At 40.2% G+C, this 14394-nt stretch overlaps 1 protein-coding gene across 6 annotated transcripts in view; it reads right to left on the reverse strand.

The window, feature by feature from the left end:
• lrch1 (leucine-rich repeats and calponin homology (CH) domain containing 1) overlaps positions 1-14394 on the reverse strand; it is a 101437-nt gene that overhangs the window by 20096 nt on the left and 66947 nt on the right. For 3 of the 6 annotated variants that reach the window (XM_080291142.1, XM_026145607.2, XM_080291141.1), the window contains exons 9-15: positions 13288-13397; positions 12554-12624; positions 12134-12220; positions 11811-11885; positions 10785-10821; positions 8548-8620; positions 6968-7090 (exon numbers count right to left, since the gene is read on the reverse strand). In XM_080291142.1, coding sequence (XP_080147268.1) covers positions 6968-7090; positions 8548-8620; positions 10785-10821; positions 11811-11885; positions 12134-12220; positions 12554-12624; positions 13288-13397 — 576 coding nt within the window. The remainder of the gene's footprint in view (positions 1-6967; positions 7091-8547; positions 8621-10784; positions 10822-11810; positions 11886-12133; positions 12221-12553; positions 12625-13287; positions 13398-14394) is intronic. The other 3 variants (XM_080291143.1, XM_080291140.1, XM_080291139.1) reach the window with 2 other exon arrangements.

The following is a 14394-nucleotide window of genomic DNA, read 5'->3' on the forward strand; positions in this document are numbered from 1 at the left end:
TTAAAAGGGAGTTTTTCCTTCCCACTGTCGCCAAAGTGCTTGCTCATAGGGGGTCATATGATTGTTGGGTTTTTCTCTGTATCTATGAAGCGCCTTGAGGCGACTTTTGTTGTGATTTGGCGCTATATAAATAAAATTGAATTGAATTGAATTGAATATGTATATGTATGTATGTATATACACACACACACACACACACACACACACATATATGTATTCCCACATACCAGATCTTTAGTTTACCCTCAAAAATAGCAGACAGATGGCGGCTCTTTCGTTCTTTTGAGGAGATTAAAATAAATATGTAAATATTTGCAGAGTCGCTTTACTTTTGCCTGAAAAAAAAACAACTAAAAGCATAAATTAAAGATCAAAACAGCTGCTGGGATTGGACTGTTCCAGCTTCAATTTAAATAATATCAACAATTGGAGCAGAAAGTGAAGAGAAGCTCGGATTAGAAATGCAGATGACGAGATGCACTTTTATTTAGCGTGTGTAGGAGGACAGAGTGTGAAACACACTTGGTCTCTTCCTACACACCCACACACATGAAAGGCACACCACTAAACTCTGAATCATTCACCTCTTCACTGTCCTATTTTCCACACGCATACATCAGCCTCTTACAGCTGAATGAAGCTGAACACTGCCTGTGAATGTGCAGTTCCACTGAGCGACCACAGAAGGGAGCTCCAGGCTTTTCAGTGGGAGTCATCTCATGTTTTGAGGAGGAGAAGATGAGAGGGCTTCAGGGTGTGAATGTTTTCAACAGTTTTACCCACATTTCAACTCTGCACGGTCAACACTGACATTCCTCTGGAACTGAATGAAGCTCTTTGACTAAACCCACTGATCAAGTTGACGTTTTTTTTGAGTTGGTAAAATAATCTACTTGGACCTTGGAGCCTAGTTCCTCTGGGGAAACAGCAGGTGGAGGAGCTGGGGTCCACTAAAGGATAATGGAATACCGTCTTAGTGTGAAAAATCTTTTGGTTGGCCTGAGCTCTCTGTTTGAGACGAAGAGGAAGGGGAATATGGTGAAGGGCAAACGGTTTTCTCTCACTCGGTTTATATTCTGGGTCACGTCATGCTACAAGCTGCTCAACACTCCCTCCTCTTCATCATCTTCCTCCTCTTCTCTCTAAATATCTCTCTGTCTCTCTGCCATCTGGACATTCTGAGCCTGTAGCATCTTGTTTCTGTGCCTCTTCTCTGAAGGTTTTTTTTTCATGGGGGGGCTTTCAAAGTCCTGCTTGTTGGCGTTTTCCTCCAAATACCCTCCTGATTTGTAACTGGTAACATAAAAAATTAAACACTATCACAATCTAAGCAGAATTTGGACTACAAACTAATATTAATATTAATCAAAGAAGAATAAGTGTGGAACATCTTTCATCATGGTGGCTGCAGCCATCTTTCATAATGTCCACGGCTCCGCTGCTTGTCATTAAGTGGTACAGAGGTGGTCGAGATCCATTTATTATCCATAATCATTCACCTTAAGTCATCTGGATGATCTCTGAATCAGCTGACAGAGGGATCCAAACAGTGTGTTGGTTCAGGCTGAAGCTAGTGTGAAAGTGTACAGTGGAAACGTCAGCTCACCAAAGCATGCCCATGTTATTGCCCAAGGACCCCAAATTCTCCATGACTGTGGCGGAACAGAGTTTATATTTCCTCCTCTTAGCTCTCACTTTAGCTCCATCTTTTAACCCTGCCGTCTCCTCCAGGACTCCAGGCCTCGGCTTGGGCAGTAGAACTGAGGCCAATTTGCCAATAATGAGAGTGAAATGAGATGAAAAAGACACACGCAGGCTTGACAAGACAAGACTTGAAAAGCAAAGGTAACCACATTTTCCAAGGATAAACACAAAAAGCAATGAATATTGACTTTGGATGATTGAATCGTTAAAAAAAACAGCAGGAGCTGATATAACAGGCTGTTACACAGTAACTGCTCACATCTGAAGGGTATCCAATCAGGTTAGTATACTATCAAAGACTGGCTGATTGCCTTTTTGATTACAATTGATTAAACGCTCCTGGCCTTTGATTACATAAACCCGATTCCAAAGAAGATGGGACGCTGTACAAAATGTAAATTAAAACAATGCAAATACATGCAAATCTCATAAATCCTTTTATTTATAGCATAACACAGAAAAAATATATTAGCTCAATTTGAATATGATGGCAGCAACAGGTCTCAAAAAAGTTGGGTTTACCGCACTGCAGCATCTCAATTCACATCATATATGTAGTAACATCGGATTTTAGCAACAGTCCATAAAATTTGGGGAACTGAGGAGAGCAGCTGCTGGACTGACTGATACAGGATTGTAGCTGCTAAACAGCTTCTTTGTTGTATTTTACGTTTCAGAATGTGTGGAAAGATTGTAACTGGTGAAAGATTCTCCACTATGAAGCCACGCTGCTGTAATACTTGCAGTTTAGCATTGTCTTGCTGAAATATGAAGGACTTTGCTCTAAAACCTGTATATACATTTCTGCTGCTATCGTACCATCAGAGATGCACACCTGTGAACTGACTGCTGATAACAAGTTGGATGGTTCCTCTCCTCTTTAGTTCCACTTTTGATTTGTCTGACCATACAACACTTTTCCATTTTGCCTCAGTCAGTGTAAATGAGATCAGAAGTCATTTTCATATGTATAAAGAGGAAGAAAAAATAAACATTTGCAACAAAACATGTTTTAGTGTAACCTGCAGTAAATTCCATCAAGTAATCCAAATGTCCTTTGATTATTTTTTATGGATTCTGATGGTTTACATAATCATTTTTAAAAACCGGCACATAGTTTTTAAAAATGATGGTAGTTACATGTTTAAAAAGACAAGTATTCAAAGACTGATCACACGCAGTCTGTGCATGCATCTGCACTTGAAGTCACTCACACAAGGTGATGATTGGTCACTAATGAGGTCAGGCGCACTGACGATGGGAGCATGATGTCATTCTCCCTGAGGCCTGAACCCATTACGGACCATTAGTCACCATCTTATCACGCTTACACATAAGGGGCTCGTGTAGAAATGTTGTGCTTCAAAAAGAGTTTCAGGAAGCCACTGATAGATAACTAATGATGCTCTCCTTACAACAGCAAACACTGAGAGCGCAGCAGCTCAAAGACGCGAGTCAGATAGCTTACAGTGTGAAAGTTAGCATCAACAGACCGAATCACTGTACTTTTAAGTTCAGCATCAGTACACTTGAAAAGTTTTTTATATAGCGAGGGCACAAAAGGGAAACACATGTAAAATGTTACAAGAGTGAAATGAAAATGAGTCAGACTTAAAAACTGAAAGTGGTGAGAAAGTGAAGTTTAAAGAGTCTCTGAGGGTTAGTAACAGATTTGTGAACATTCAAGAGTTATTACAGCGAGTGTGTGAACAGCTCACAGCTAAGAGTCGCCGCGATATATCAAAGCCTTTTATGGACCAAACGACTAAATTGCAGCTCTCTTCTGGGCCGCACAAAAATAACTTCTAGCTCTGTGAGCACCTTCCTCGACACACTGCATTTTCACATCCCCTTTAACCCAACCTTAAACATTACAGCTAAATGACCCAGCCAAACTTGACTGTTAATCCAAGTGTGAACCCTGTCCTAAAGTCACAACCAGGCAAAACATGTCCACACTTTGTGGTCTACAGTTGAAACTGGTGCTGATGAAGATAAATAAAATATGACACGGCTGTGATCCATCTACTATCTTGGACTCTATTCCAGTGGAAGTAGGATACCCCTTTAGGGACCATTATCTGACGCTTAAAATATAGGAACCGAAAATAGACGCACACGAAACCCAGACTCATTGATACTTCATACATGCACAGACGCATACATCTCCAATTGTATGTGTGTGTGTATCAGACTTTCCTAATACGGTCTCTGATGCTGCAAGCCATGTGATGGTTAGACTTAAGACATTTCAACTCACAACACATGCAGGCAGTGTCACGACAAAGCCGACACAAAACAGAACTGTTCCTTCTGGAGTGAAGTATGAGAACAGAAGTGAAAACAAATGCTGGGATTCTTTGTATTAACGCATTAAAAAAAAACCCCTAATAATAACATTTTTTTCATTTTGCTCAAGTGCAAGAAGGACAACTTCAGTAAGATGTAAGGTCCACCAGTAACAGGTTTACTCAGTGTGCCCAGCTCAGTGCATATGCAGCAGAGCAGACAGCTTTGCCAAGATACACTATATTATACACTACAGTGCAAGAACTTACACTCACCCATTCAAACCACTGAATTTAGGCGTTCCAATCACTTCCATGGCCAAAAAGTCTGCCCTGACCATCATGGACTTTCCTCCACAAAAATCAACCTCATTCAGCATTTATGAAAGCACTTGAGGACTGGGGAAGCTATGTATGACTGACAAGAAGCTCTTTAGAACACTGCCAGATCAAACTCAGTCCAGCAAACACGCATGTTCAGGCAAACAGTGGGTACCTGTGAGTGAACTGCGCGGTTGTGCACATTGCGTAATCTCACATTTCTCCCATGTGGGCAAATTTCCCCCCAGGTTAGCCACCTGTGGATCACATGTGGTTCCTGCACTGTGGGGCAAAGGTGTCAGACTACTAGACCCCAGTTTGTAAGGCACTGGGGTTTTCCTTTGAATCAGCAAGCTGCATTTGATGATTCTCAGTCATTAGAACACACTCACTTATATAGAAGCAACAAAACACTTGGTTTGTTACAATAGCTATTTTCTTAGAAATGTAAATTTCAGACCTTCTAGATCTTCTACACAAGCCAGCTGCAGTCGCACGCACAAATCATGGCATCAGCTCTAACTTCTACCACGTGCGCCTGCTGGTCCACAGCCACCACACACACACGGGAACAGCTGGAGATGAAAGCAGAGTGCGGTGAAGCTCGTCTTTGATCACAGTCTGCTGTTTCGACACACAAACGTATGCACGCGCGCGTGCATGCAGAGCATCTAATCTGAAACACCCTAACATGTGGTCTGAGGCAAAGAAACACACAGTGGCAGTGGACGAGAGAAATTAAGAGAAAGCTGTGACAGAATTTCAAAGGAAAGGAAGCTGCTGTCCCCATTCGCACCAACGAGAGGAGCCAGTGAGTCGCAGCTTGATGAGATGACAATAAAGTTTCTTAAAACCACAGGTGAACACAAACTCAGACCCTCTGTGTCAAAAGGTTGTCCAAAATGCTGTCGTCAAGATTAAAAAATAAATGAAATTTATAAAAAACTCAGCTTCACCTTAAATCTCAGTGTTTGCAGTTTAAATGTCTGCATGTTCAGATGCCTGCTGACAGCCCAACACCACATCATCAGACATTACTGCTTTTTCTTTAACTGAGGAGGAAAACTGAAGGAAGCCACAGCTCCTTTACTCCTTTTTTCTTTCACAATCGCCACTCAGGCTAACTCTAAAAGATTATAAAAATTATTTGTGACATATTTCTGCAGGTACAACAGGCAAATTCTTTTTTTGAGGTACTGTGCTCAACAAATTTATCAGACCACACAAATATTTGAGAAAGAACAAATCAAAAACTTGTTTAAAACTAATAAATATATTGTCAGTTAGTTGCCAAATAGCTGAGACTTTTTTTCCCAAAATTTGAGCTGGTACACTGGACTGAGAAGTGAGAACTACAGGAAGCAACATTAAGGGGGGTACACAGTTCCACAGTGAGAGTTGCTATGCCAACAGCTACAGAGAGTGGTGGAGGCAGCAGAGAACGTCACTGGCAAGCGCCTCCCTGCCACTAAGGACAACGTAAGACTCAGAGCATTATCGAGGATCACAGCTAGATTGAGAACAATCTGTTCCGAGATTTCCTTCATCAAAAATAAAAAACCATACCCGATCTCTCATTCAACACCATTGTCTTCATGCCTGGATGGCTTCCACAGCACAGCCGCTGTTTTTCAATATCTCTCTGCAACCTGCGATGCGCCTCCTCAATAGCCTCCAGTGTGCTAAAACGGTCACCCTTATATTATTGCACTAAAAGCTCAGTGGGGAAAACATTTTGGTTTGAAATAAAAATAAAAATGTAAAAAACAGAGCTTGGAAAAGAAAAACAGTACAGAAAAATACAAAAATATCCTGGAATTCCCTTTAGTTTTAGTCTTTTTTGTCAGCACAACCAGGCTGTGAATGGTTAGCATGTCATGACTGGGACTAAAGGACCTTCACATGTGTATCAATAATGCTTATTCTGACAGATATAAAGCCTTGTTACAACTAAAACTGAACCTAACAAAACTAAACTGTTCAGATGGAGAGAAGCTGATGTGTGCACTCATGGCTGTGAAAGTTTGAAGGCTGTGGTGAAGTCAGAGTTGACAGTTATATAGTCATAATGGGGTTTCCATGGAGAGACAGAACAAGAGCAACTGTGCTGGAAATGGTTCCTTTACGTGGACTGGAGGTGACTGCAAGAGGAGATCGCCCAAATTCAAATCAGGTTGGTTTTTCATTTATAATGGCTCTGTTCCTGGAACTCTGAAATTAAACCTGGTATAGATCAGTAATTCCCAATGATATAACCTTAATTAATTAGTTAATTAATTAATTAGCAATCCTCTTTGCTTATCCTTTTCAGGACGGGGGGGCGATGACAGCTGTCTTAGCAATGACTCTGAAAACCAATTCTGATACGCTCACTTTTTGTGAGTGCTGCTGGTGTTAAATAAAATGATATGATATGACATAGGATGGTAAACAAGTTGTGGACTAATGAACAGAAAAACAACAGACAAAAGACTAAATTCAAAATGTTTTTTGTTTTTTAAAACACATTTAAAGACCACCTTTAAAGTTAAAGACCAGTAATGACAGGCTTTTCTGGCTTTGAAGAGAAAACGGTCCCTACCCAGGGTTTGTCAGCAGACAGCTCAGCCCAGATGTGTGTCATCTGGCCAATTAGCAGATAAAGCGGGACCTACCCCGGTTGTGATTGCCTCCGTCGTCATGGCTACGAGGTGTATCTCTATGGAGGGGCGAGGCCTGTGGGAGGAGGGAGGGGTCGAGAGAGGAAGGCGGGGGCGAGCAGGGCAGCGAGGGTGGAGCTACAACCAGGCGGGTGGGAAGTGGGAAGTGTTCAGAGACGCAGGAGGTGGGGGGTGTGTGTAGTGCAAGGAAGGTAGTTGGAGGAGGTGGTGGTGGTAGGGTGAGCATCAAGGTGAACCAAGTACAGCAAGGCAAAGTTCATTCCACGAAAAACACACCCCGAAAAACAGCAAAAATCACCAGGAGAAAGTGTGAATTAGTTTTCAGGAATCAATGAAGCAGGTATTGATTCAAAAATGCAGGCAGGTCAGATTAAATGAGTGTTTATGTGATTTTAAACATCAAAGGTCATGCAGGAGAAATGAAAGTGCCACAAAAAAAGGCAAAAAGCAAACAAACAAGTAAATCAGAAAAGGTAAAAAAGGTGAAGCAAAGAAACAGAATGAGATGACAAGACACAAAACAAAACAGCACAAAACAAAATAAAGATTAGTGGCATTTCACATTACAAATCACTCTCACATGCTGTTAGCATCATGTTAGCTTCATTAGCGGTTAGCATCATTTCACACTGGTAACAGCAAACAAAAGCTGGATGGTTGCCAACTATAATAAAGCATGGGCAGAAGCTTTCTATCATTCTGCAAATAAAGCTGATGAGCAGGGGCCACAAGCTGCCACAACATGACTGCTGCTGCTTCGCTTTAAGCTAATGACTAAGTTCAGGGTTTCCAGCGGTGTATCTGATATGCCCGTGTTGGTGTTGTTCAATACTGTTTGTCCAGGATCAACTGACCAGTCACACTGTTATGATGTCATAGCATTGCAATGTTCGGGAAAAAATGCCTTAGTTTGTATAAAACTCTGTATAAGATTCTGGAACAAATGGTAAGCATTTCAAGTTGTTAATTTTTACAAAATAATAAATATATTACAAAATTAGGTTTGCTGTTAGTCAAATTTAGGTATACATGTTGGTTTGTGAGCAAGAGTTTTTCAAAGCATTAGCTGAACGCTCAAACAATGTCAGTTTTAATGTTTATCCTGGACCAACATTATTATGATGACGTTTCCAGCAGTGTATTAAAGCTGACACCCTTTTAGGGCCTTAGAAGAAAAATAATTAAGTGCGTTTGCTTTTTCACCCACCTGTAGAAAGTTTTGCTTTTAGGGTTTTTAAAGCCATATAAAGCCACGTAAAAGAAAGACAATTTCCTACACTCTTGTTTAACCAATATGGATTATATCAATTAGAATGTTGAGCTCTAGGCTAAGCTTAAATTAAAACTACATAAGCTACAAACTGTATGACGAGAGCAACAGAGCTCATGTCAAAATCAGGTGTTCATCCTACACTCAGACTGTGCATTTTTTTTCAGCGACCAGCATAGTAAATGCCATTAAATTATCACAGTGTGGTAACTGAAAGTATACTCTGTCCAGAAAAAAACCCCAATTTGTTAACCTGTACATCTGGTACTCCAGTTAACCTGGTCCACTATCTCAGCTGACTCACCCGAACGAGGTTTCAGTCCAAAGGGTGGGCTGGAGAAGGATGGAGGTCCGCTCACTGGAGATCTGTCATTTCGCTACAACAACAGAAATGGAAACAAAAATTAAAGTCAGTCCTATTTTAGTCAATTTAATGAAAAAATGCTGGACACTCTTGATCCTGTGCTTCATGTGCAGTTTTCAATGACACAGACTTATGAATGACTCCACAGAGAGAGATAAAGTACACAGAAACACATTCACTCCTGTGATGAACCTGTGCAGACTAACAGGAGCTCAGTGGCCTAAAATTGAACTCAGAACAACACTCCACTCAGTTCCTGCCTCCTCTACCTTCAACCATCACTCAACTCATATGGTGAGCAGAAACACAGATACAGCAGACTAGCTTAGTGTCAGCACCAACGCTCCAGAGGTGTGTAATTCAACAAAATTGAAGAGGTACATATTCTTTTCCAAAGACTGTTTTATTTTTATTTAAAAAAAAAAAAAATCCTACGGTCTTCCATATTTTCACCTGGTAATAACATCTGATCTGAATTTGCATTTCTTATGTGAACAACAGCAGTTTAAAATATATGCAGAACACACTGCAATATATATCTTCTTTGATTTCCATTTGTTCTAAATACAGTGCTGCTTACAGGCCTGTACAAAGAGTGATGACCATCAAAGCAGAAACCCACTGCACTCATAGTGTCACAGGTTTGCTATTGTACACATTAAGTTAGCTAGCTAAACACAAGAAAAAATGTTAACATAATGGAGAAAACAAAGAACAATTAATTGTGACAAAACAGGATAACATTTTAGACAACATCCATAAGTTTTGCAAATGTAAACAGACCTTGCCCAAAACACCCCATGTAACATAAACTTAATGGTACATTCAATTCAGTGTCTTCCATACAGAAACCTATCATTCCTAATCTAATTTGAGGAAATAGGGAATGTTTTACAACAGAATTCAATTTTATTTTTTTATTTGTAACCATTGTCAAATTACAACAACGGCTGCCTCAAGGGACTTTATGGTAAAGACCCTACAATAATAGAAAGAAAAAGGAAAAAAGCAATAGAAAGACAAATTCTGGTATTACTGTTTTAAGCATTGGATGTTTTAACCGATGCTTTAACCCAGAAATAAATAGAGGTAGTACAGAAATATAAAAAAACAAATTTTTGGTGTTAATCCAATAAATAGTAAACATCATAATATATAGTTCATGAAATTACAAAAATAACCCTGAAACAGTGTTAATTATAAAACAAAGTCACACAGCCACTTCAGCAGATGAATGTTGCACACTAACATGGGAGAGAGAAAACACCAGCCACTTGTTTTTCTACTGTCCACTACAAAGGCTTTCAGTAAACCCACCTTCAGTTTAGCCAGTTAGTAATTTCCCAAGAAAGCCTGCGAGTAACTGGTGAAAGATTGAGACTCGCATGTAGCAACAGAGAAACACATTCCCTCTCTGTGCACATGTGGATCAGGCTGCTGGATGAAATGCGACACGTGAAAAGCTCAGAGAGGTGTGATCGGCAGCTAACACAGCAAACAGACACACGACCGTTGGATCACTGCGAAGCACGACCGTAGACAGCTCACTCGGAGGACAGAGACTACATCCAGAGGTCTGGCGCTACGTTTACCTTGATCGACATATGCCACTCATACTCCCGGCACGCAAGCTGGGCTTCAAACCTGGCCTTTTCTAGAATCATCTGTCTCTTCTTCTGGAACTCACAGCCACCTTCATCCATGTGCTGCTACAGGACGCATCAAAGGTTTCAGCTGTAAGTATTTTCTGTTACTAGCATACCTACATGTTCTGCTTGGATGGCTCAGGGATCATGAAGGAAAAATGAAGGAGAGTTTGAACGTTATTTGGCTGCAAGTACCAATTCTTTCCTCTAAAATGTTTATACCAAAATAACATTTTCATCTGTTGAAACTTCCTCTGGTGCTTTTGTCAAAGAGAAGAGCCACCAGGCATTTCCTGAAAGTTCTCATTAATAAAAATCACTGCCACCTGCTGACCCAGAAATCCAACAAAAAGCTCAAAATCCAAGTTTTAGCAGAACTCTTCAGACACAGTGAATGTTGCTATTTTATTATAAATTACTGGCCAACAAACTGGAGTTTGAACCAACCTGGAAGTCCTTCCAGAAACTAAGAAACATGTATGCCATGTATGTGTGTTAGAGCTAAAGAGCTCTAACGAGCTCATACTGTACCTTTGGTGATGTGGCGCCGTCATCACTGTCCTGCCCGCTAAGGAGAAAAAAAAAGGAAAATAAGGGCAAGTGATCTACTTTACCATGACCCTACATAAAACAGTGTACAGAATCAGAACTACATTTATCTTCAGGAACGACCATATTGGCCCAAATACAAGAAAAGACATTTATTTTATGTTTTTCAGAATTTAGGTTTAGAAGCATCTTAGGAACAAGATGGCATTGAACTGTCTTCTACAAAGATGCATGATGAATTCTTTGTAATAGCCATTTTTTCAGCCCATTTACAGCAAAGGACTACAGATGAAAAGTAGCCCTTTTTGCTAATTCTGCCATTTTAAGATTAATATGTTCACTAATATACACTGTTCCTTTTAAATGAATGAATTCAATTCAAACTCAAAATTGTGAGACAGTTGGTCCAGGACTTTCTGATCATGCCTAGAATATTTACTTACACAAATTGAGGCTATCGATTGAACGTTAATAAAATGATAGCTGTCACTGACTGTGGGCTGACAGAGAAGATGATACAGAGTAATCAAGTCTGACATACAAGACACACTGATGGATTTTTTGTTGTGTTCATACACCACTCTTCACTCAATCATTACTCATCATTAATGTGTTGCTCTCCTCCACAGTGTGTCTTGGTCCCATCTCCCTCCCCTCACCCAATGGCTCCCCTCCCTGAGCCTGGTTCTGCCGGAGGTTTGCTTCCTGTTTATATCAAAGCCCTTTCTCATAGGGGGTCATCTGTTGTTTGGCGTTTTCTCTGTTTTCTCTGTATTGTCGTAGGATTTCCACCTTATAAAATAAAGCACCTAGAGGCAGCTGTTGTTGTGATTTGCTGCTATATAAATAAAACCGAACTGAATTAAATAGAGGTAGAATGCTTTCGGAGCTAAAAAAAAAAGAAGAGATTTTTAACACAAAAACATTTCTCCCCTCAGTCCATCAGGCCAAAACCTTTTCCACAGTCATAATACAAGTAGTCTTAAATGCAGATTCATGGAATCTTACTTGAGTGACTCGTCCACTGTGACCATCTCCACTGGATAGAGCTGGACTCCAGACAAATCTTCCTCTGTGTTCACCCTGATGCACAAAACACAATAGTAATGCCACAGAGTGCTGGCTTGCAAATGAGAAAAACAAACTAAAAACAAAAACATGACTTCAGTCAAGTTTAATTCTCTCATAGTTTAAGTAAGTTCAGCAGTGGTAACATAGTGCTGCAGATATGAATTATTACTCAGCAAAGGGAAACAGACTATGGATACTCTTATAGACTCACTGTGGTGTCACTTAGCTCTAACTAACACTCAGCTGTTGGTGTTTTTCACCTGCTGGGGTCCTGCAGCAGTTCCACAGCCTCTTTTAGCTGGTTGATCATGTCGATGTGGAGCTCTGTGCCCCCTGTGACTTTTGACCTGCAGCCACAAAGATAGAAATGAGAGTCATGTATATGTACAGTGTATTTACACGGGTGATGATGGTGCTATATCATAAAATCACAGCTGGTAAAATCCCTCAGAGGATACTTGTAGATTCTAAATTGTCATCAATCAACAGAAAGAAACACAAAAAAATCACTACTGATTTTGAATGATGCTGCAAAAAGATACTGAATAACCTGTGCTAATAAAAGTAGAAGAAAAATATCTAATTATGACATACAATACAATAATCTACCAATAAATGAGGAGAAACTAAACGTGAGTCATAAAGTGGAAATCGAAACGACACTATGCTCACGAACTTACGTTTGTTGTGTTGACCAGTGAGAGTCTTCTTCTATCCTGAGGGGCTCGTCGAAGTGTGCTGCCGTCCTACCCTGCAAAGACAAGCGTACGCAAATCAGCAACAGCTGCAGAAATCACATGATCCACAGTCCGGCTCAGAGACGTTACCACTTTCTCCTCCGTACAATTAGAAAACAGAGTCCTTTTTCTTCATCCATTCCTTCCATTCTTTATGCTTTTCTTGTTTCTTACTCTTTTCCAACAGCAAGTCTTTATTCTGCAATTTGACTGTAGAGTACTTTGGTATACAGAGGAGTTCACGGCCAATTCAATGACTAGAAGCAATGTGCAACTGGAGAATAACATCGGCAGAGGTAAAAACTGAGTTTTGATGATGTGAAACCCGTTTGTACTTTTAACTTGGAATAAGCGAAAAAAGGTGGATGAACTCCAATACTAAGTAGAGCTGGCTCTCTTCATGACAATTCAAGCAAAACTTTTAAGTCTAAAAGGAATTTTAATTGAGATTAACATAAAGTGACAGTTTATGCTGCAGGCTCCATTTAAACAAACCGCATGAGCCTAAAACGACAGGCAGCGTAACTAATGCTGGAATAAAGTAACCCAGTGAACATAATAGTTTTACATAACCTCAATCAGAGGGAGGCATTATGCATGAAGTGAACCATTTACTGCATCAATTTTTAACTGAAGCACTCAGAGGTGTGCAGACGCAACACAACACGAGCTCTTGCCTTGATGTAGTTGATGAAGCGAGTGCTGAGAGAAGAGTCTCTGTTCTGGTCTCTCAGGGCTTCCGTAGGGCTCTCCTCAATCAGCTGCACCGAGTCAGAGTTTGGGTCTGCTGAAATGAAGGAAACATGAACTCTCAGTTTTAAGCTGAAGTGTAGGCTGTAGAATTCTGCACCACAGGCTTGATAGAATATGAAAAATATGGGCACAAAAGCACAACTCCCATGAAAGTGAACCCACGAAGGATTATAATTACCTGCATAACCAAAGTTATAAAGGGACTTGTAAACGTCACAGCTCCATCAATTTTAGTCAGTCATGCGTAACGCAGCACAGTTTTTGTCTATGTGTTTACACTCATTCAAACAGATTCACTTTTTAAAAATATCAAAGTTATTATCAATGTGCAAGAAATAAAACACAGATACAAATACAGTCTGATCACAGCTCACCAGTCACAACTAACTAGACACTAAATGGAGGAAATAAGCAGAACTGAAGAATCCTGAAAAAAATTATGACAAAAATTTGGCACCAAGCCTCAAACAGCCAATCAACAGCTGAAACATATTTATGAGTGCCAGCAGGCACACCTCCGTCACATAAACTGGCACAGAACGTGTTCAGTCCTATGGTGGGATGAGCAGATGATTGGATTGAGATGCAGTGAAACTGTGCATGCACTACAGAAGTATAAATTGAGGAAAAAGAAAGCTACTTTAATCTTGTTTGGGGACAAAGCCGCCAAACCTTTGAACCACTACTTCAAGTTATGGCTGTCTCTCCTTGCACTTAGACAAGGATTTCAAAAGAACTGTCCAAATATCTGCCCGGAGCCGTTGCCAAGACAGATGTCGAGTGGCAGAATGTGCAGGAGAAGCGATTGGAGGAAAGCAGGTCAGGTGCGTGAGTTAGCCCTTAAGTCAGCTCTTAAAACCTTTGAGAATTCTTTCCCTAATTTTTTGTGTTTGTTTAAATTTCATTCATTTTCTAAACTTTTCACAAGAAAATTGGCGATAAATAATAAAAACCACAGCAGGAGCTTGCTGCTATTTTAAAAACAACACATTTGTCAAATATATAATATGTAAAACATCTTTGTGACGCCA

This window comes from Astatotilapia calliptera, chromosome 16 (genome assembly GCF_964374335.1).
Source record: "Astatotilapia calliptera chromosome 16, fAstCal68.1, whole genome shotgun sequence".
Taxonomy (NCBI): domain Eukaryota; kingdom Metazoa; phylum Chordata; class Actinopteri; order Cichliformes; family Cichlidae; genus Astatotilapia; species Astatotilapia calliptera.